General features: G+C 42.9%; 1 protein-coding gene across 1 annotated transcript in view; it reads left to right on the top strand.

Moving 5' to 3' along the window:
- Window positions 1–11,336: 11,336 nt before the first annotated feature.
- MYH15 (myosin heavy chain 15) overlaps window positions 11,337–21,799 on the top strand; it is a 49,460-nt gene continuing 38,997 nt past the window's right edge. Inside the window, exons 1-8 of the mRNA XM_075716751.1 lie at window positions 11,337–11,427; window positions 12,524–12,627; window positions 13,269–13,412; window positions 15,147–15,303; window positions 17,732–17,759; window positions 18,629–18,722; window positions 20,116–20,136; window positions 20,740–20,832. Of these exons, the coding sequence (XP_075572866.1) occupies window positions 11,337–11,427; window positions 12,524–12,627; window positions 13,269–13,412; window positions 15,147–15,303; window positions 17,732–17,759; window positions 18,629–18,722; window positions 20,116–20,136; window positions 20,740–20,832 (732 nt within the window). The remainder of the gene's footprint in view (window positions 11,428–12,523; window positions 12,628–13,268; window positions 13,413–15,146; window positions 15,304–17,731; window positions 17,760–18,628; window positions 18,723–20,115; window positions 20,137–20,739; window positions 20,833–21,799) is intronic.

Genomic DNA, 21,799 nt, shown 5'->3' with positions numbered 1-21,799 from the left:
GTATTTGGGTGGGTTTTTTAGTTTGAACTTTATCCATACACTGTGATCAAATCAGTAAGACCTGTCTGCATTGCATGGGTATGGGATAGAGTTGGTGCCTGCTGTTGGACTTAGTCTTAAACGGTATTTGGCTTATTATTTCTGGGGGATGGATCTACACATCTGCTTTCTGATTCTTTCTGTCATTGAAATAAATTCTACTGATTGGTCTTACTCGAATTTGCACGCTTTTTTCACACCAAGGCACAGACATCCTGTGTGACAATAGAAAACTGTAAGTAGTTCAGGTGTGTTCGGGATAGTTTTCAGATTGTTGCAAGTAGCTAAAATTCAAGTCTGTCTGTCCAATGAAGAGCGAGCCAAATTTCCCTGAGATGTTACTTGAAACATAATGGGCATTGTTATTATCTTTGAATGTGTCTACCTATTCTGTTTCAAACAATAGTGCCACTTAGTGCTATTGCTCCATACGTTTCCCGTATCTAAAATCTGCCCCTCTCATTCTTGATTCAGAATAAACTGGTTGGGCAAGAATGACTTGCTCTTAGGTTTTACATGGGTAAACTTCCTACTTTTTAAACCAAGCAAGTGTGAAAGAGATGACTCATCTGGTGAGAAGCCTGTCTCCCCATGGAGAAGAGTAGGACTTGCTCCAAGGGCACTGTCAAATTCTTACAGCCCTATTGCCCAGTGGTTTTTCGTGGTCCAACAGTGTGATCATGAACAGACTGCTTAGTCTCTCTTCTTTGAAGGTAATCAGCTTTGTAACTCCACACAGAAAGCAGTGGGGATTAAATGCTTCATTGTTTATATGGATGTAGCCCCTACCTTTATCTCAATCAGCTTCCCTTTCCTAGAAAGGTGTCAGTAATTTCTGTGTCATGGTGATTTTTTTTTTTTTTCCCCAGAGGATGGACACATTTCAGATCTTGAAATATGAAGGTGTGTCAGTAATGGATGTACGTAGGTATCCAGGCCACAATGGCAATGGGTGAGAATGGGATGGGAGACTTTTCTACTCTGGAAAATCCCTGTTCATCAGCTGCAGTACAACAAGAAGGACCAGAGTTTCCACCCAGACCAGTATATCTTGACAAACAAGAGGCAGAATAATCCAACTTAAAAAGAAAAAGAACTTTTTTTTTCATAGCATATATTCATACTCCAAAATAGCCCATATTTTTGTCAAAGTTCCATGTTAAATTTTGCAGCTAAGCCTTCTGCTGTAAATTTGGATTCTTTGAAAAACATCAGTGATGACTTAAAAAAAATTATCTACATCTTTCTATAGCTATATAAATAAAAATATTATTTTGTTGCCCTGCAGGAGTTATTGTTAGGATCACATTCTCTCCTCTAGCAGAGGCAAAGCACAGGCACTGGACCTGCAGAACAGCATCTGGAGAGGTAAGATGAATAATCATCTGCATCCACAGGGCAGTACAGCAACAGCTCTTCAATCAAGGCTATTCCAAAGTGCTCCCTTGGTGAAGAGGTTGGAATAGATGGAGCTGCTGGTGAGAAGGTTCTGTGGACAGGCTGGATAGATCAAAGCCTGAGGTTTTCTGTTGAGTGAGTTTTGAAGAAAATTTAACAAGTTACTCAACTGGGCTGGTGGTCCTGTCAAATGAGCTGTTTGGTGTTTTCATGCCACTGAGCTACTGGTATTTAAAGTGAAGCTTCAGAGGCCCCCACTGAAGCAGGGCATGTTTCCCATTCTTGCTCAGTGTTTTTACAGCAATCTAGCTTTGCATCATCATACCAGATATGTTATTTCTTCTCTCCTTTCCCTTTTCTAGATCACTGTGTAAGACTGAAGTGCCTAAAACTGTGTACGTGGCAGGTACTTTGGCTTTGTACAATAAGACTCAAGCATATAATCTGATTTTTTTTCTCCCCATCGCCTTAATTTTTTTTTTCTGTAAAGACAAAACATGTATTTCAATTACAAAAAAAGATATTTTAAATCAATTTGGTTACAACAGGATTAGCTGCTGCTGGGGAGCCCATGTGACTCTAAAGGGAGTTATGCATGTAACCTCACTGGAAATCTCAGCTGCTGCCCACTGTTGTGGCAAAGGCGGTCCTTCTCCGCAAAGGCAATGCCCGGCTGATCTCCGTGATGGTCTCTCGGTGGGTTTTCGTCTAGACGTAAGGCTCAGCTTCCTCCCACAGGGTTCCGTGGTTTTTTCTGGGTGGTCCAGCATGGCCTTTTCTCACCATGGCCTCCCCGACCCTCTCTCCTATAACTCTCAGGTGCATCTCAGCCCCCCCACCTCTGCCCTTCCCAAACAGCACTGAAGCAGTGGGAGTCTGCAGCAGCCTGGCGTGCTGCAGCTCACCCCTTTCTGATATCGCCCTTTCAGAAACTAATCTGGGGTTAGACATGATGCACTCACTCAGCAAAATAGAAATGCCCTGTGCAGTAAAGAGCCCCAGCCTAAAGTGCTGCAGGGGTTTTGCTGGTGGCAGGATTTTGGCCCTAGCGTCAGCCCCTGTGCCTCGCTGGTGCTGAGCCCTTCGTAACAGGAGCCTGGCATAGTGAAAGGGAGGAGTGCAGCGGTGGTGGAGTCCACCACGGTTTGGCTGCGGTACAGTGCCGGTTCACAGGATCAGTTCAGCAAGTTTCGAAAGGAAAAAGTTAATTTTTACCTAGTATTAAGCTGTAAGCACAGAGCATCATAGCTGGGAGGGGAGAGGATAGAAAATAAACTTGTTTTCATATATATATATAAATCTGTATATAGATGTTTAGATATATACACAGACATATAAATATACATGTGTGTTTATATATATATATACTTACATGCACACACCAGCCAGTTGCTCCAGAACGTTGCTGCTGCAGAGAAGGATGTCATGTCCATTTTTGGAGGTGTTTAAATTCGACTGACAAGAAGCATCAAGTCATTAGACCATGTGAGAAGCACAGGCTTGTGCTTTTTCAGGCTCAAGTCAGAAAGTAATACCTCTGGAAACAGATTTTTTTTTTTTTTTTTAAAAGAACTGGGTTTATTTTTTCAAGGAGCTTTGTTGACTGAGTTTCCTGACAGAGTTGACCAGCTTGGCATAGCTGTACTTGCAAAGAAACAGTGTCCTTGCTTACAGAATGTAAATGCTGAAAAACTCAGTCTTGCTTCCTGTGGTGCTTTCTTGCTAGTGTTGTGCCAATCACATCGGGTTTATTAGGTTGGCACTTGCAATGTTAATAAAGTATCCCCACCTGGCAATTATTTCACCAATTAAACTGTTGCTGCATTTTTTTAGCACAGCTTGCAGTTGGCATAAAGTAAGCACAAGATAGCAAACCATCCTTGACAGAATGTCGAGTTACGACTCGGAGTTACAGAAGCAAAAAATTGAAAAATCACTTGTGTCTAAAAAGGCATGAATATTTTCCTTTCTTTCCACCTTGCTTCCTCAGAAAAATAGACGTCCACAGCAGCAAAACCAGGCCACCGGCAAGGGCTGTACCCAACTGCCCATACCTGAAAGGCAGGCTCTGAATCCTTGAAGCTGAAATGTAAAAAAGGCGAAGAAAGGCAAGTTGTCTTGCAGGAGCTTGGCACCTGGAGCTAGAATATGTTGTGTCTGAAGGCCCAGGAGTATTTTAGGGCAGTGCTGCCTATTGAAATGGAAATGTGGTTTTCAGGCTGCTTGAGCAGAGAGAGTGCATCATAGTCACAGGCTGAAGTAGGGGTAATGAAGTACCCTGTCTTTGAAGCCAGATTGCGTAATACAAACCCTGGAGAGACGTTTATGGATTTTTTTTTTTTTCTTTTCTGCATTGATCAAGGCTAAAATAGTTTGGACTATTAGCTTTAGAAGGGTATAATAGAATCAGTGAATGGGCTATGGTAATACTAATAACGTGCTGTGCAAATAAATGCTTAGTTAATGAATACTGAAAAGATTAACCTGAACTACTTACATGCATTATTAGGGCTTTTAACTCCCTGCCTTCCCTCAGTGGTTATGGATAATGCAGAGTAGTTTAAGGTGGTGGTGGGGAACCCAAAACTCGCTAATGGAAATTAGATATGTGAAATGGGAAAAGGAAGCACAGCAATTCTGAAAATATGCCATTATATAGCCTCTGACCTGATGGGCAAGGTGGGATGCCCAAGATTATTGAGACTGAAAACTTTTCACAGAGTGGATGGGGGAATGTCAGCTTTTGGAGAGAGAAGAGTCAGTGAGAAGGCACATGACAAAATCCTCCTTTCCCTTCCCTGATACATCTCCAGAGCCGAAGAGTTACAGAATCATAGAATCGTTTAGGTTGGAAAAGACCTTTAAGTTGAGACCATTTATTTAATTAGGCCCACTTCTTACTGGTTTCACCTTCCTATTTTTCTTAGGGCTGCGAGTCAGTTTGAGATTGATTTATCAGCACTGTTAATCTGCTCTCAAAGTGCTGTCAGTCTCGCTCCCAGAAGCCGAGCTCTCCCATTAAAATCCTGACCTATTTAAACGTTCTTAAGATACCGTAATGATCGAATGTCAGCAGGGGAGAGGCAGCAATGACAGCTCTGAAATGTTTATTATCCTAGCCCGGGTTAGGAGGGGAGCGTGCCGATGCAGCCCGGAGCTCGGCGCTTGGCATGGGATGAGAGGCAGGGGCCTGCTGGCAGCGTGGCTGAGGGACGGACGCTGCTGTGCGCGACCAAGCTAATAAGATCGGCTACTCTGTCGTGTGGTTTCGTGCATTAATTCTCCACAGTCGCTGGTGACTTCAAGCTGTTCAAAGCGGGAAGAGGTATTCTGTTTCAGGGGTCTGCATACTGATAGCAATAGATCATGGATTTCAGTGGGTTAAAAGGCACTTAAAACATTTTTGGTGGCTTAGACATTATTTCCCTAGGCATGTTTGCATGAAAGCAGATGCCTTCCATAGAGAAATTTAAATTTCCTTTATACTAGGACACCACGCAGTAGCTATCAGCAAAGAATTAATTGGAGGAAACTTTAAAATGATGATTCTGAAGGGGCATGAACAGAAGCTCCTGATAGCTCTTCAGGTTGCAGACGCTTGTGTCCCCTGCCCAGCCATGTGGACTGCAGCAGGGGGAGCACAAAGGCTTGCGGAAACCTGAAAATCTCCAGTTCTAATAATGTGAATCTAGCTGTCATAAACACACAGTACACGTACTGTTCAGTGCCAATTTTCTCATCCTTTAGAGATGTAGCAGAATGCAACTATTTTTAAAGCTAAGCTTCTGTCCCCTTCCAATTTCTCTTTGGGGCATCAACAGCCTGAATTAAACCATAATTTTTCACAAAAGAAAATACATCCACTCATACAGAATGGGCCTGGATTTGCTGCTGGGTACGATGTTCGCATTTTTCTTCTGCTGAAACCATTCCTGCGTGGATGACCTTTTTCTTTCAAAGAGCATCTGACTACATCCTTTTGGCTCTTTCTCATTTGTCCTTTAAACAGATACTGCAACAGCAGCAGGCAACAGTGACCAAAAAAGCCCCAAGGTAAATAATACGTTCTCAATCTCTTTAGATACAGTCACTTAGATGCATCTCACAGAGGGATAGTCTTTCTGCTTGCTTATGGAGCAGTCCAGAGGATCCTGTCTCGTAAGATGTTTTCTCCAAACACCGATGTCTTGAACTAGTATCCTTCTATGTCATTGATCTTGCTCTTCAGGAGTGCCAGGCTATTACAGCGCACATTTTATTAAGAGTAGTCTAAAGGCCAGCTTTTGTCAGAACACAGCTGGCTGGTCGATCTTTTTTCTAAGAAAATAGAGAGGGTTCATAACTGGGCTTTTACAGATCCCAGATGCCAACTTTTCTATATAAGACCACAGTATTGACACTATCTGTGTCTAGAGCTGATAAATGTTATTGCATTCCTTTCCAATATGTAATGTTATTAAAAATAGGTTAGTCACAAGGGCTTCTTATCAAAGTCCCTTGTTTCCCTAGAAACAGTGACCAGCATTAACCTTTCTAAAAGTAGCCCCTGCAAGAGACAAATGTCTTTGGTTCTCACTGTTACAAATTTAATCTAGGGGAAATGCACTGCAAATCCTGGTTCATATTAAGACAAAGCAAATAAACTCCAGAAAGGCAGGAATAACATGTGCAATACCAATTCACATCAGGCCAGCAAGGAAAATAAATTGATCATGTTCAAAACAGTGCTAGCTGTGTCCCTTTCTAAGTGACACAAGCATTGAAATTCCATTGGCATCAGCTAGGGAAACAGTTGTTTGCAGCCACAAAAAAGAAAAGGGAGGTGTGGGAGCAAGATTGCAGTGTTCGTGCAGGACCGATGAAAGCTGAATATTTGCAAAACAGAAAAAATGTAAGTGATAGCAGTGTTTGTAAAAAAGATGCTTTCTAAGCAATGTAGGTGGGAATGGGAATACTGTGTTTAGAAGTAAATCTACTGGCAGTGTGAGAAAGAAGCAGGAGGGAGAGAGTATCAGTGCATTATACCCTCATGGCATGAAATAATTATATTCTTAGTCTTCACAGCAGATTAACAGCACCCATAAATCTGGGTGATGTGTGCAATTTACCTTGTTTCAAATTCTGTGATCAGGAGCATCTGCTTGAGCTTTACACAATCACTCACTGTTCACTGAAGCAGCTGAGACCACCGGCTCTATTTTCTTTTTTGCCAGATATAAAGCAAAAAGGTGATGAGTTAGATCTGACGTCCACATACATCCATGCTGTGGGGCACTGAGCACCTCTAAAGCAGCAGGCTGGGAGGGGTGGGAAGCAATTCTGGTTTAAGAAAAGGAGTGAGAAGAGCAGGACAGCCAGTCGAGCGCTGGAGTGTGACGCATGCCACTTGTTTTCAGCTCAAGCGCAGGTCCCTTTCACAGATATATCCAGACCAGGACCGAAAGCCTCATCTCTAGCTTTAGCAAAGGGCCCTCTCCTCAACTTAAGCCTGTCTGGAGGTGAGCATGTCTCTAGCAAAGCAGTAGTGATTCTCTGTCTCTTGGTTTGATTGCCCAAACACTAAAAATACCAGGTCACTAAAGCACTTGGGTCCTCAGACCTGCCACATCAATCTCCTGTCTTTCAGTCTATCATTTCTATAAATCCCTCTGTTTCTTAAAAACCTGCTTTGTCTGTGCAACCTGTCACTGTCCAGTCATCAGGACAACAGATTTAAAAATAGCAGACTCAGTATGCAAACATTTTTCTTCTTGCCTGGTCACAAACCAAACCACTTGCTCCTGCGGGTATCTAAGAATTTGATGAAGCTATGGATAAACTCCCTCCCTGTTCCCCCTTTTTTCCCTGGAACTGAGTTTTCTAAAGCCTTAATATATTATCTTCCCTTGTGGCCAACAAGCATTATCCACGATATTTATTTTCCTTTGTGCTTTTATATTCAATTTATGCTAGAACTGAAGGAAACATATATCTACCCATGCTGGTAAAAGCAAATCAGTCTGGATGTGTCAGTTGTTTTGCTATTTATGGGCTGAAGTGAAATGAGACCTGAGTTACTTATGGTGCTTGTTTTACAGGAAAAATTAGTTTACAATAAGAAGGCCAGACATTGCCTAAACTTGGTCTCACTTATGAGTTTCCTGAAGCAAAGCACTCACTAAAATTGATGCCTACTTTGTTCATCATCTGTGACTCACTTTTCAGGCAGAATCAACATATTCTTAAATTTCTTCACTGTCTTGCCTTGTTCATAAACTGGGGAATACCTGTGAATCCCAAACCTGAGCCTATAGGCTTGGTTTTTATCCTCTGAGGCCCAAGAAAGGGATTTAAGGTGCTTGACTGGGACATGCGAACTCACACCCTAGCTTTGTTGCTTGAAGGCAGTTTGGTTCACATAACCAAATTCCCTTTAAAATCACTTGTACCTTGTGCAAGAAGCTTTGATTTTAATTTTCTAGGGCAGTTACATCTGAATAGTCTTAATTTCCACCCCAGCCCCTCAAGCCCACGGTAATTAAGTTCTGAGGCACTTGGAAAAGCAATGCTTGCCCCTGTGAAAACACAAAGGCAGGAAAAGCTTCTTCCATGAAGTCATGGCGCAAGAATGGTGTGGCGAGGGGCGGTCGGCGAGGAGCGTGCCGCTCCCCGCTGACATTCCTGCCCCCCCGCTTCGCCAGGGCACAGCCACACGTGTCCCCTCCTCAGGCATTGTCTCCTCACCCGGGATCCGGTGGACAAATATAGGCATGGAGGAAAACTGCTGATGCCTTTAAACAGTTATCACCGGTGACCTTGAGATAGGGACATATAAAGTCTGGACCAGGCAGAGTTGTCACACTTTCTGTGTGCTTTCCAGGGTGAGTACCAACCTCTCTCACTTCTAAATGCGGGTAGCCAGCTATGCTCTAACACTGTACCGTGGTTTTGATGTGACTAAGGTTTTCATGTGGCTTAAGGTTTTAGTAGTAATACCACTAAACATACAGCACTATGTTAGTCATCCTAGGATGCTGCTTGAATGCTAGGGTGGCAAATACGTGTTTCGTCTCTAACATCAGCGCATTCATTTAGCCAGCTAGAATAACCGCTTAGGAAAGTGTCAGGTCCCGTGTAATTATGCATCTGGGTGGACTGATTAGCCAGTACCTGCAAGTCATATTTTCTGTCTTCTCTATCTTCTGCAAGAGGTGGTGGCTTTTGCAGTTTGCAACTTTAAGCAGCTCATTGGTCCAAGAAGTTTTTTAAGCCAACCTGAGTTACCACCCTTGGGGAATTACTGGGTTCCTTTTCAAAGACAGGCGATGCCTGCTGTCATTGCTATTGTGGACGAGCCGATAGCACTACAGTAGCTCTTCCAACAGCCCCAGCAAAGAAAGACGAGGTCCCTCCTTTCCAAGTCTGAACGCACCACCAAATTGTTGGTGGTCCTGGGCATGCCACTTAACTTTGTATAGCAATATTGGCTTTCTACAGGGTGCAGGTGTTTTCAAGGATCTTCCAAAGTTCATACACAAGGGCTGGCCCTTTTTGTTGTTAGCTAGAACAGCCCGAAAGGAAAGTGAGCATCTTTAGCTCTGCCTTAACTTTACAGACTATACTGCCTTTAAAAAATAATCCTATGGCCATAAACCAAACAACATTTCCAATTTCTCATATCTGGCAATGGATTTGCCTCACTGAGTTAGCTCTGCACCCCCAAGGTGTGCACTGCCTGGGCTCTGACCTCTGTCGTAACTCCAAGCACATGAGACTGCTGAAGTTAAAGAGATTCTCTCCCAGCTGCTGCAGTGCTTCTTTATACCATAACATGTTTGCCATAGTGGTTGGCCCTGAATATATATGAAAAAAAATTAAAATGAGATAAGAAAGTGATAGCTGAGTGACTGTCCCTAAGAGGTCTGCAAATGGAGCTAGGTTGCACAGAAGTGGCTTAGAGTACTTTAGTGTATATTAGGACTTGTGAGAATCTGTCCTGAGTCCTAGAGATTAACACTGGAGTGGCTTCTCTGGCATTTGCACGTTTAATGTGAAATGACTCTTAGGTGCTCTAATGCTGTTCTGTTTAAATATATGAACTGATGTAATTTCATTGCTCTACTAGAGCTAAGACACGCTACCCCCCCCCATGGGAGAGAAACTTTGCCATGCTAGTTTTGAGTTGTGCCTCCAGCTGGGAATTTTGGTCAGCTCAAATGATGTTAAAATAGTGGGTGATAGTTTTTCTTATGTAGGCTCTTAATCTTTAAAAAGGAAAAAAGTTAAGGCTAGTTCTGAGGAAGAAAGTTTTTTTTTCTGTGCAGCAACAAGACAGAAAGTCTCGGGCTCGTACTGCAGCAGCAGGAGAGGGCTGAATGTAAAATGTTTGGCAGCTCTGCTGTCTTAGGGCTTTACATTCCCCAGGAGGAATGTGTTAGAAAAAAAAACTGCCTTGGTTGATGAAGAGTTTTTATCCCTACCAGGATTTTGTTAGAAAGAAATTGAATTAAATTTTGAAAGACTACAGTGTCTGTCTTGATAGGGCTCTTGAAAATTTGTCCAGCTGCTCTGGATACTGCACAGTAAATGAAATAAGGGAAGAGGTAATATCTGAGGGTCACTTGTACAGCTTTGAATAGTAATCAAATGGTGTCTTGACTTCAAAGAAAAAAACCAACACTGGAATTCTTAAACTCTGTATGTGTGTATGTATGTGTGTACACCTTCTAGCAGTGGAACTTCCTTTAGATGTTCTCTGGACAGCACCCTGAGTACTTTGCATGTGCATGTGTGCGTGTCTAAGTATTTATATGTGTGTATGTATAAAAAATATATATATAAATAAAACCATACCTGTACAATCACTTTAGTGAGTACATAACGATCAGATTAATTGCTTGGCAGTACAGACCCAGCAAATTGGTCTCACTTACACCCATGTCCCATGCCCTCTCTTTCATGCTAAAAGGCTACTAAACACCATGGCCTTGTCATTTGAGAAAACAAGTGCAGGTAGTAAGCCAGACTGCAATCCAGCAAGTGCAAATCAATCTAAAAAACTATGAAGCCCTTGCACCAGTACTGCAGGTACACTTGCCCTCTGCTGTGCCTTGCTGCAGGGGTGCCCAAGCTGGTGAATTTGGAGGTACCAGCAAGTTGGGAACCTGCACCGGCACAGGACCTCCCTGAGCCATGTTGGTCCTAGTTTTTCTAATACGCTCATTTGTGCGACCAGAGGAGCGTGCTGCAGGTAGCAGAGCGGTTTGCAGCTCCAGCGCTGGCTTTCTCCAGCACGAGTGTGAGCGTACGTCCCTGGAGCCACACCAAGGGTGTAACGCACACCCTTGCAGCAGTTCTCACTTGGCAGCAGTGAAGTCTTGTTCCATAATTCCCAGAAAACACCTGCCTCGGATGATGCTTGAAGCGGGGGAGTGGTGTGGCCCCGGCGAGAAGTGCTGGAGGGCATATGCCTGCTCCATGCAAATTTGAAAGGGGCCACAACAGTGCGTGCTGCCCTCCCCGCCCCCCCCCCCCCCAAAGTGTTTCTTAAAATCACAGCTTCAAGTGGCCCATTTTATCTCTTGCTCTTAAGCAGCATTCATGCCACAAAGAAGAGATTAAATTCTCCCCAAGAGATAACTGTGACCCACGTCAAGGTTTTGAACCACAGGGGATCCAGCTGGCTTTAAATAAGCTGAGCCAGGGAAGGGTTTAACTAAGGGTGCAGTATAGCCCCAAATCTGTGTTAGGTGGTTGTGTTGCAAATTAATCACCACTTTGATCAGCCACTTGCCACATTGTGCTGAGTGTTTTGTATTGCCTCATATCTTCCATGAAATGTATTTTCCCACCCTTTCTTTGGTAGACCAGGTCCCCTTCTTTTTCCTCTTTGAGCTGCGCCACCTTGAACCCTTGCCAAGATGATGGACATGACGGAATTCGGGGAGGCTGCTCCCTTCCTCCGAAAGAGCGAGAGGGAACTGATGATGGCACAGACCATCCCCTTCGATGGTGAGTTGCAGTACCCTTTATGCTGCCAGTGGCTGGTTAAGAGGGATAAGGGTTACATCCAAGTGTAGTTGTGGGAATGCAGAGCAAAGCAGGATGCAAAGCCTCCACTGTCGCTGCTGTGCTGCTACTGCTGTTTGAGGTAGCTGGTTCAACCAAGGTCTGTTTTCTTTATTCTGCAAAGCTATTAAACACCCCCAGGTAGTACTAAATAGAAATAATCTATCGATTTATGGTACATAGGTAATTAACTAGATTTAGAAGCAAGGCATATTTGTACTGCTCTGCTAAAGGGGCGATCAATTCTTTGTCCATTTGAAAGAAAAACGCCACCCGTTGATGTTCCTGTAATGAGAAGGATTCTGCCGCCTGACTAAACATCTCATTATGTTGTACCTGTACATCTGTTTGATTTGCAGGCTGTATGACAATCTGATGTTAGCTTTTAGTTTCCCGTAATTTATTTTTCGTAAAATGGATTTATATGAGCCCTGAAGTGTCGTAGTAAGTATAAATACACCAATACTACAGCATTTCGCTATTCAGAATAGTTGCTGTAAGTAAAGACCTAAAGTCTAGTGCAGCTACTCCAAACTCTAAAAAGCCACATACATAAGGTTATTAATATTGTTGTTTTTCAAGACAAACCTCAGAAGAATGTGCAGGAATAAGGTTAAATCTGATAGCTGGCAGGCAGATCATGTGGGCTGAATTCCTCACTCAGATAGCAATTTTCTGTGTGACTTTTTAGCAAACGCCTTAATTTGGGCGTGGATCTCATCTCCATCTGCACACTGGTGATAACAATCATGGATTTCCCGTGGAGGCTGAGGCTTAGCTAGCATTTGTGAAATATTTTGACACCTTGTGCTGGGAGGGTCTAGAGGAAGCCAAGCGGTAGTTTCAAAGGGGAGACAACATTTGGGAGCCCTACGCCTTCTGCTTTGGCAGGCAGCTCCCCAGCAGTGGCAATCTGCTGCAGTCCCAGAGGTTTTGTGTCACTTGTGCAGGAAAAGGTAACCCAGCAATCTCACTTAGCTAGGCATGGTGGTACACTCTGACGCAAGGCTGTGAACCCTCGGTCTCCTTAATTTCACAGGGAAGAAGAAATGTTGGGTTCCCGATGAAAAGAAAGCTTACGTTGAAGCTGAAATTAGAGAAACCAGTGGTGGCAAAGTGACTGTGGAGACGACAGATGGAAAGGTACAAAACGGGTTTTGTCTGATCCATGACTAAGGCTGGAGCAGCAAGCTCCAGAAATTACCTGTCCCGGTTTAAGCTCAGTTGCCCATTTCATGAAATGGGCTGTGAATGGGAAGCCCCAGTAAGTGATGCCATGTAAGAATAATACATGAAAAACCACCAAGGGAAAAACAATGTATTGTTTTTTATATAAAATATAAATGTATTTTATATAAATGTATTTTTATATATATATTTTTATATACATTTATTTTATATAAAATAAACAATTTTATTGTATTTAGCAATGCGGTGGTGGGTAAGCAAGCATCAGCCACCACACAGCAGAGGGTGGTCTGTGAGCAGAGGTATGCAACCAGCCCCTTCTGGTTTGGACCCCAGAGGTAACAGCCCAGGCTGTAGCTAAACCCATGGCTCCTTTCGCAGCCATACCACTGCGCTCCTTACTTTTATCATCTCGGCCTTCCTCCATTCTTCTGATAGCTGTGAAAATGAACGGTATTACATACATAGGCTGGGTTTGAGCTGAAGGACTTCTTTCCGCAGGGGGGGGGGCAGAAAAAATGTTCTTCTATAAGGTGTGTGAAGCAACAGAAAATCCCAGTGTTTTCTAGTGTTGCTGTACTTATTTGTCTTTGCAGACCATGACTATAAAAGAAGATGATGTGCAGTCAATGAACCCTCCCAAATTTGATATGATTGAGGACATGGCTATGCTGACCCATCTGAATGAGGCATCTGTGCTGTACAATCTGAGAAAGCGCTACAGCAACTGGATGATCTATGTAAGGGTCATTACAAGGGTATATTTAGAAATCTGCATTTCAAGTGCAGATTTCAAGTTTGAACACGTTGTGTTCTTCATATTCGGTTTACAACTTTGATAAGCCACAAAACCAAGGGTCTTGCTCATCCTTTCAGGAAACAAATTGCTTGGAGCTGGCTTGTGTCTAAATACAAAACTGAATGAATAAGATGGTGTCTAGTCCTTTGGTTTTGCTTGCTTGCCTAGGAGAGGGGTGTCATGGGACATATTTTCAGCAATCAAGGCGTTGGGGAGACCTAGTTTATTTTCCGTCTCCTAATATTAATCCATGTCAATGCCAGCCATGGAGATTTCCTTGTTAAGAAACAATGCCTCAAGGTTGGAGCACACACATAACTTCTTTTAAGTATGAGCCTTTCTATCTTTAGTTCAGTAATTTTATTCCCTTCATTGTCAGTGCTGACGTCTGTCTTGTTTCACTCTGGCCTTTTCCCTTGCTCTGTATCTTCCCCATGACATCATTAACATAATTTCTGTCAGCACCAGAACAAGCTTCAGTAGCATCTAATTTTATGAGGCCAAACTTTTGCTCTCAGTTTGCTGCATTCAATTGTGTCTGAAATCAGTCAGGAGAATCTATAGATTTTCTAGCCAATCCCTGTTATGGTTTTTGGTCTTCATCAGAGGAACGAATCCAACTTTTTCCCATTTAAATTCTGATTGTTAAACATTTTCTGCATCTCTCTAATAACGCCTGTATGGACACGTATGGCCTGAAGCATAGCTTTGCTTGCAGATCAGTATAGGTAGAAAATCTAAGTTTGTCATCTTGCCTTAATCCATTTACTGGTTGGGGTTTTTCTTTTCCTTGTAGAAAATAGGACTGAGGAGGACTCATGCCGAGGCCATTCTGCAGCAGGTCCTAATGCTCTTTTTTAGGGGAAGACACCTGAATTTCACCTGAAAATTTTAGAATGTAGTTGAGCTCATTAATCTATGTGCACATCGTGCTTGTGCCCACATAATAACTGGGTTTCTTTGAAGATTTTTGCTTCAACCTGGACTAAGTACCTGAGACTAGTACCAGTCACCAGCTAACAATGATTCCCTGGGGTTACAACTAAAAAGTCATTCTTCCTCAGAACAACCAGGTCCCAGCTAACTGATGTAGATAGCCCAAAGTGTGACTATAAAGATAGATTTTTACCAACTATGTTTCTCCAAAAGCTGAAAAAAGCTCCACAGCTTTCGGGAATAACACTATGAAGTTGCTTTCTCTTTGAACACCCACCAGAAATTGCCCCAAGGTGCTCACATCAAATTAATAATGGGAGATTGTTTCTTCTCCTAAGAATGGAGTTCAAACAGGAAAGCTGTAATTTTTCTTTCCTTCGTAATGACTGTTTTCAAGAGGAAACAACTGTTGTGGGATAGCAAGGCAGAAAATCAGACGTAGGTCTATTTGCTGCTTCTTTGTCTTGCTGATAGGGCTGTTTCTGGTTTTGGTTGTCATCTTGAAAATACTTTTCTCCCTTTGGAAAACTCTTTAATATCTGTAGTTTTGATATCAGTTGCCAATAGGAAGCCACTTAGCAGACCAGTAGCTTTAGAAATTCAGTTTAAAGGCTGAAATTCAAGTCAGAATTCAAACTCAAATCAGACACTGGCAGCACCAGTCCTGCTCAATTAACTAGGACTTTTTTTCTTATTTCTTGAGCAGTTTTTTTCACTCTTGTTTTGTGTTCCTCTCTAGACCTATTCTGGTTTATTCTGTGTGACTATTAATCCCTACAAGTGGTTGCCTGTCTATAAACCAGAGGTCGTTGCTGCATACAAAGGAAAGAGACGCTCAGAGGCTCCTCCCCACATCTTCTCCATTGCTGATAACGCATACCATGACATGCTGCGTAGTAAGTGGCACTGTTTGCTTTCAGATTTGGTTTTGCTTTATTTAGCCAATGTGATTGGTACTGGAGGGAAGTTTGTGAGAATTTTTGCAGTGTGCAACAAATATGCAAATACTCTACAAACAACAGGGGCTTGGCAGTCTGTATATTTTTCTTTTTTTTTTAATTTTTTTTTTTTTTTTAACTCCCCTGACTGTTCCTATGGTACTTCTGGTAACAGTAAGCTCTGTATATGGATTATCTGTAAGGTGCACAAATTTTGCTGTCTGAACTGGGTGAATCCATCAAAGAATCATAGAATCATTTAGGTTGGAAAAGACCTTTAAAATCATCCAGTCTAACCATTAACCTAACACTACCAAGTCCACCACTAAACCAATTAAGGGTAGAGTAATAATTAATTTCATCTTTCCTGTCTTGGTGGCTGGATTATTTTTTTAATTAAAGTAAAACTAGAATAGAATCATAAAGGTTGGAAAGGACCTCTAAGATCATCAGTCCAACAGTCAACCCAACACCACTATGCCCACTAAATCATGTCCCAGAGTGCCACATCTACACATTTTTTGAATGCCTCCAGGGATGGTGACTCCACCATCTCTCTGGGCAGCCTGTTCCAATGCTTGGCCACTCTTGCAGTAAAGAAATTTTTCCTAATATCCAATCTAAACCTCCCCTGATGGAACTTGAGGCCATTTCCTCTTGTTCTAGTGCTAGTTACCTGAGAGAAGAGACCAACACCCACCTCACTCCAACCTCCTTTCAGGTAGCTGTAGACAGTGATAAGGGCTCCCCTCAGCCTCCTCTTCTCCAGACTAAACAACCCCAGTTCCCTCAGCCGCTCCTCATAAGGCCTGTGCTCCAGACCCTTCACCAGCTTCATTGCCCTTCTCTGGACACGCTCCAGCACCTCAATGTCCTTCTTGTACTGAGGGGCCCAAAACTGGACACAGTATTCCAGGTGCGGCCTCACCAGTGCCGAGTACAGGGGGCCGATCACTTTCCTGCCCCTGCTGGCCACACTATCCCTGATACAAGCCAGGATGCTCTTGGCCACCTGGGCACACTGCTGGCTCATGTTCAGCTGGCTGTCAGCCAACACTGCCAGGTCCTTTTCGGCCAGGCAGCTTTCCAGCCACTCTTCCCCAAGCCTGTAGCGTTGCATGGGGTTGTTGTGACCCAAGTGCAGGACCCGGCACTTGGCCTTGTTGAACCTCATACAGTTGGCCTTGGCCCATTGATCCAGCCTGTCCAGGTCCCTCTGCAGGGCCTTGGGGCCATGCCCCAAAGGTCTGTAAGTATTTTCCCAACCTCAAAAATAAACTTACTGTCAGTTTATGCTCAGTATTCTAATGCTTATAAGATGTATGCATTCAAAGGTTAGCGAAGGCCAGCTATCTAGGGTGCTGTGTGCACATCACTTGCACGAACCTGCTGTGGGTCAGTGTTGCATTGACTGCCATAGTCTGGGCGCCAGCCCTGTGGCAACAAACTCCAGATTTTCCTGTGAAATTTTCTTGCTCTGATCCTCAAGGTACTGGAAAAAAAGAGTTTATCAGCAGAGGGCAGCAGTGATGTGCTCACGCAAGGTTCTGTGAAGCAGCAGGGTAAATCCCAAAGAGACTTTGTGGGAACACATCCTGCTGTCACCTGGTTTTAATAAAATGCAAAGTGGCACAGCTGTGAGGGGCTGTGCTGGGCAAAGGGGATGTATGTGTGGCTGCAGAGAGATGCTCTTTTATCAGATAAGGGTTAAATATGGCCAGGCAGACCAATATGTAGCATGTCATGACAATTGGAATTAAAAAAGAAAAGAGGAACTTAAGCTCAATGGTTTGGTTAGGTGCTATGGTTTAGCATTTGCCAAACTTCATGAATAATATATTAAGGTTGCAAAGTGTTCTAATAAATGCTTATTTCTAGTCAGGCCATTAACAGTGGGGACACTATAAAACTTCATTCCAGTAGCATAGCCAACTGAAGAAGAGTATGAATGCGTAGTAAAGAATGGCCTGTGAATAAACAGCAAAATTACTTGGGTTGGTCTAGTATTGCAGGAACAGAAGGGTTAGATGTGAGTAAAGACGTACTCAGGAGTAAGAAACGAAACATTTTGATGACAGGAAATTACTTTATTATAGTTTCCCAGACACAGAGGAAACATGCACGATTGACATGTCTTTAATAACAACCTGAACAAAATGCCAGAGGAGGATTCAGGGCAGGGCTAGAACTTGCACTGTTGGAGGTTGGACTAGGTGATACTAATTTTTATCTTTCCATCTCTGCTTTGTGTGATTCTCTTCTGTCCTTGCAGGACTGATTCTGGAATAGTTGGTACTCGTTTGCAATTGTAATAAGCAATTTGTACAGCCTACTAATTTTGTCTCTTTTCTCCCTCCCCAACCCCCCCCCCCCCCCCACTCCACAGATCGGGAGAATCAGTCTATGCTGATCACGTAAGTCATATTTTTTGACTGATTTGAGACTGTTGCTGTGGAAAACTTAGAAGAAATAAAATCCTACTGAAATACAAATTGACCCTTGAAAGCTCAGCTCAATTGCCTGGAACTTGATCCAAGCCAAGTAACTGGCAATTTGGCCATCTGATGGCTGCCTTGAGCCCAATGGGAAAGGAGTAGCTAAGGGTTTGATGGAGGCTGGCCCATTTCTGATCCCCATCTGGTGTTCATCCCAAGCAAGCATGAAAACAATTCAGCAGGTAGTTAAAGAAGCTTCCTCCAGGGCTAGCCTTGCTGTGGCTGCCCTCTTTGGACACAGAAGATTCCTTCTTTTCAATGTGGTTGCTCTTGCTGCAAATTATATTTAAGAATGTTGTGTAGACACACCTAAAGGGAGGGAGATGACCAAGGCAGAAAGAAAGAGGCACATCATTTATTGCATGAAAGATGGAGAGTTGGGTGTCTGTCTACACAGTTCATGTGCTCCTGGATAATGCCAGCAAATTACTGCAGCTTTTCTATACGTTTTCTAACTCACTAGCTGTGTATATATGTATACCTCAGATCCTCAGCCTGGATGTTTGCAATAAAACTTCATGTCCTTAAAAGAAGCTCAGTCTATTGTGGGTTTGCACTAGATTTCTGAGCCCAGTCATGTGAAGAGTTAGTTGCTGCTATCGTAGGCATTCACCTCTTCATTCAGTCAATTTAATGTGATTTCCACTGAAATGGCCAAACAACAGGAAATCAGAGTCAGTGATTCTGAGAACAGCCTGTGTGCGGGGAGGAGCCGGTAGGACATGAGGGTGAAAGGGTGAGTTACAGCCGTTTGAGCAAAGTCTGTGTTATCTTCCTCCTTCCTTTAGCGGAGAATCCGGTGCTGGCAAGACTGTCAACACGAAACGCGTCATCCAGTACTTTGCCACAGTGGCAGCCCTGGGTGAACCTGGTAAAAAGAGTGTAAGTCCACTGGTAGATGTTTCATTTCAGACTCCCAAGGTTTTTCTGTTGTGTACAACTAACCTCACAAGTCTGCATCCCGAATACTAGACCATGTGCTAGACCTCAACAAGCAAAAGAAACCGTTGGGAAAAAATACTGGCACTTCTACACGGCATTACTGAGAGCACGCTGTTCTGAAGGTAGAAAGGCAATGCTCACCTGAACTTGCCATGCTCCAGACAGAGCAGCAAAACCACTCCTGGTTCTGAACAGCTGCTTGTTGCTGCTGCTTTTTTCTAGGAGTTTTAGTTTCCATGTCTGTTAAATATATTTCGGATCATGTTAAAGCTGGTGAAAAGATGGGGAGACTGTGAAGATTAAGAAATTTGATTTTTTTCACATGGAAAACAGTCTTCAAAAGGGCTAGGATTATAATTTCTCATTTCTCATCAAAACATCTGTGTTGTTGAAAGCTTTTTTGTCCACAAAAAAGGAATGTTTTGACAAAAGATTTTTTTCAATCAGCTTTTCTGTATTTCTCTTTGAATAAGTGCTGTTCTGCTTATAAGTGCTCTCTAAGGTTACAGTGAATACTGTATTCATACTGCTTTTTATCTTGTGTTGCTATGAGCTTATTCACTACGAGCTTCATTGTACTTTAAGGCTCAATGCTCTTTCGTGGTGAATTAACCGATTCCTATGAACTGTATTTTTAAGACCAAAATTTCAGCCAGGCTTGGATTCTGTATGCATAACTCACATCACCAAAATCTAATATACATTCATCTGAGGCCTGCAAGTCTCTCTTAACAAGTGATTGAGTAGTCCAGAGCCAGCTTTCTGCATGCAATGGGGTTGGTGCTCATAATGGTGTCTGAAACCTGGTGTGCTCATGGAACAATTGTGCAAATAAGAGATATTGCAGCTGGAAAATATTCCATGTAATTTATCAGCTATGGGCACATTTTATTCTCATTATCATCACCACTTTTTACAAATAATCCAAGAGTTCAAGTGCAGAACAATCTAATTGTCTAAAACTTGTCTGCTTGCATTTACATCCTTTTATTCTTACCATGTGGCACCAGTCTCCTTTCTCTGTCCAGTTAGTTAGCCTTTTGGTTCATTGTGGAACATCTCCAAAGCAAAACCAGGTAGATGTTTGGAGCAGGGGTTAAGACAACAAGCTGGTGGGACCAGAACTTGGCTATTTCTTGATGGTATGGCGAACGCAAAGTAACAGTTGCACGTGTTTTTTGAAGGAAGGCTTCAGAAAGTCCTGCTGGTGTGTTGGTGCCCACTAGACATCTAACCTTGCTAACCTTTACCTTTTGTGATGTCCTGCATGTTAGTACTCACATTATCTCTTTTCTTCTTTTTTTTCCTCTCCGTTGTGTTCCTCTTTTGACAGCAACCAGCTACCAAAACCGGGGTAAGTCATCAGCTTTGCTATTTTATCTTTTCCACGTGAAATACAGTACTGGGCTCTGTAAGTCTGTGTCAGGAACCTCAGCATTTCACTTTGCATGGTGCCCCCAGTGAAGGATCTCTAGAGTCCAGGCAATTAAGTAGTTTGCTTCAGCAAACTGAAGTTTGTACAAGTAACAGTTAATGATTTTCTCATCTCCAGAAATCCCAAATATTACAAGCTCTGAGTGCTTTCAAATCTAATGCATTTTAGTGCTTGTCACTGTCTTCAGTAGCCCCTGTCCCACACACATTCACTTGGATGTCCCCACATGCTTCACAGTACATGGGAAGATACAGTGATTTCTTTCATGCGTAGATGGCATAAAATACCAAATCTACAAAGCAAAACAGTAGAGACCAGCAGAATGTTTGAGGTCTTTTAAGCACTCATAATTGACTGACGATCTTGCTGTTATGCTATTCACACTGTGCCACCCCTAGGGTGGAGCTAAATCACCTTGCTACGGAGGCTTCTCTCTGTAAGTGAATGCATGGCTGAGTTATAGTTGACAGCTGAGTTTGTGGCCTGTAGGTTTCTCAATAGTATTTCAACCTTGAATTCTAGGGAACCTTGGAGGATCAAATCATTCAGGCAAACCCAGCTCTAGAAGCTTTTGGAAATGCCAAAACCCTGAGAAACGACAACTCCTCGCGTTTTGTAAGTCTGTAACAGAATGTAATGATGGTCTCTTCAACAATGGCCAGTTAATAGCATCTCTGTAATAATCCCTTCGTAAGTTGCTTCTCATTTTGTCCACTAAAATGGTTGGATTTCCACAAGGTGGAAGAATAACAAAGTAGGATCTAACTAGGAAAAACTACTGGAATGATTAAAGATAAAAAGAAATATCCACCCTGAATAAGTGTTTAAACTGTACGTGATCAGGAGACAAGCAAAGCCTAGCTTTATGAAGCCCTTTGAACAGCAATGGCAGATCTTCCCCAGGACTGCCTCTGCTGCATAGCCTGATTTTCCTACCATGTTTTCCACTAGCCTAAGTCATTCCCTCTCTGTATAATAGCTCTACTTTACCTCTAAGTGTCAGAAAGACACCACAGTCCCTGCCCCCTCCCACATCTTCCTCCTCTGCAGACCCACACATGCAGCAGTACTCCTACCTTTGATCCATACCATCTCCCTTTTTGGCTGAGTAAGCTGCCCCTGCTTGTCCCTCAGTGCTGACATGACCTTGGGCCTCTCCCCATTTCCATTAGGCTTGCAGGAGAGCAGTCCCCTCACGAGCTCTGCCTCTGCCACATCTGGTTGACATTGACTCAGAGGTCCAAAAGGAAGGGTATGAGGGTGATAGCCTGAGTTTGTAGCCCATGCTTCCCTAACAAATCCAGTTAAAAATGCAATTGGAAAGGGTGGAGAGGGTCAGAGGTTGTAAGCATCTGTGGAAAGCTACACAATTGTATAAGTTTCTTTAATTTCCAGTTCATCAGCTGGAATGGAAATCAATTATTTCAAGAAGTTGATGTGTTTGATATGATAAATTAAATGAAAATTACTAAATTTTTATGAATTTGGGAGAGGAATATGCAAATTTAATGGGCAAAGCAGTGTAAAATCACAGCACCCTTCTGACATAGGTAGTTGCATATAAGTTAGAACTGCAAATGAG

The sequence above is a fragment of the Pelecanus crispus genome, chromosome 1, assembly GCF_030463565.1.
Source record: "Pelecanus crispus isolate bPelCri1 chromosome 1, bPelCri1.pri, whole genome shotgun sequence".
Taxonomy (NCBI): Eukaryota; Metazoa; Chordata; class Aves; order Pelecaniformes; family Pelecanidae; genus Pelecanus; species Pelecanus crispus.
This window is presented reverse-complemented; position numbering and strand designations above follow the sequence as displayed.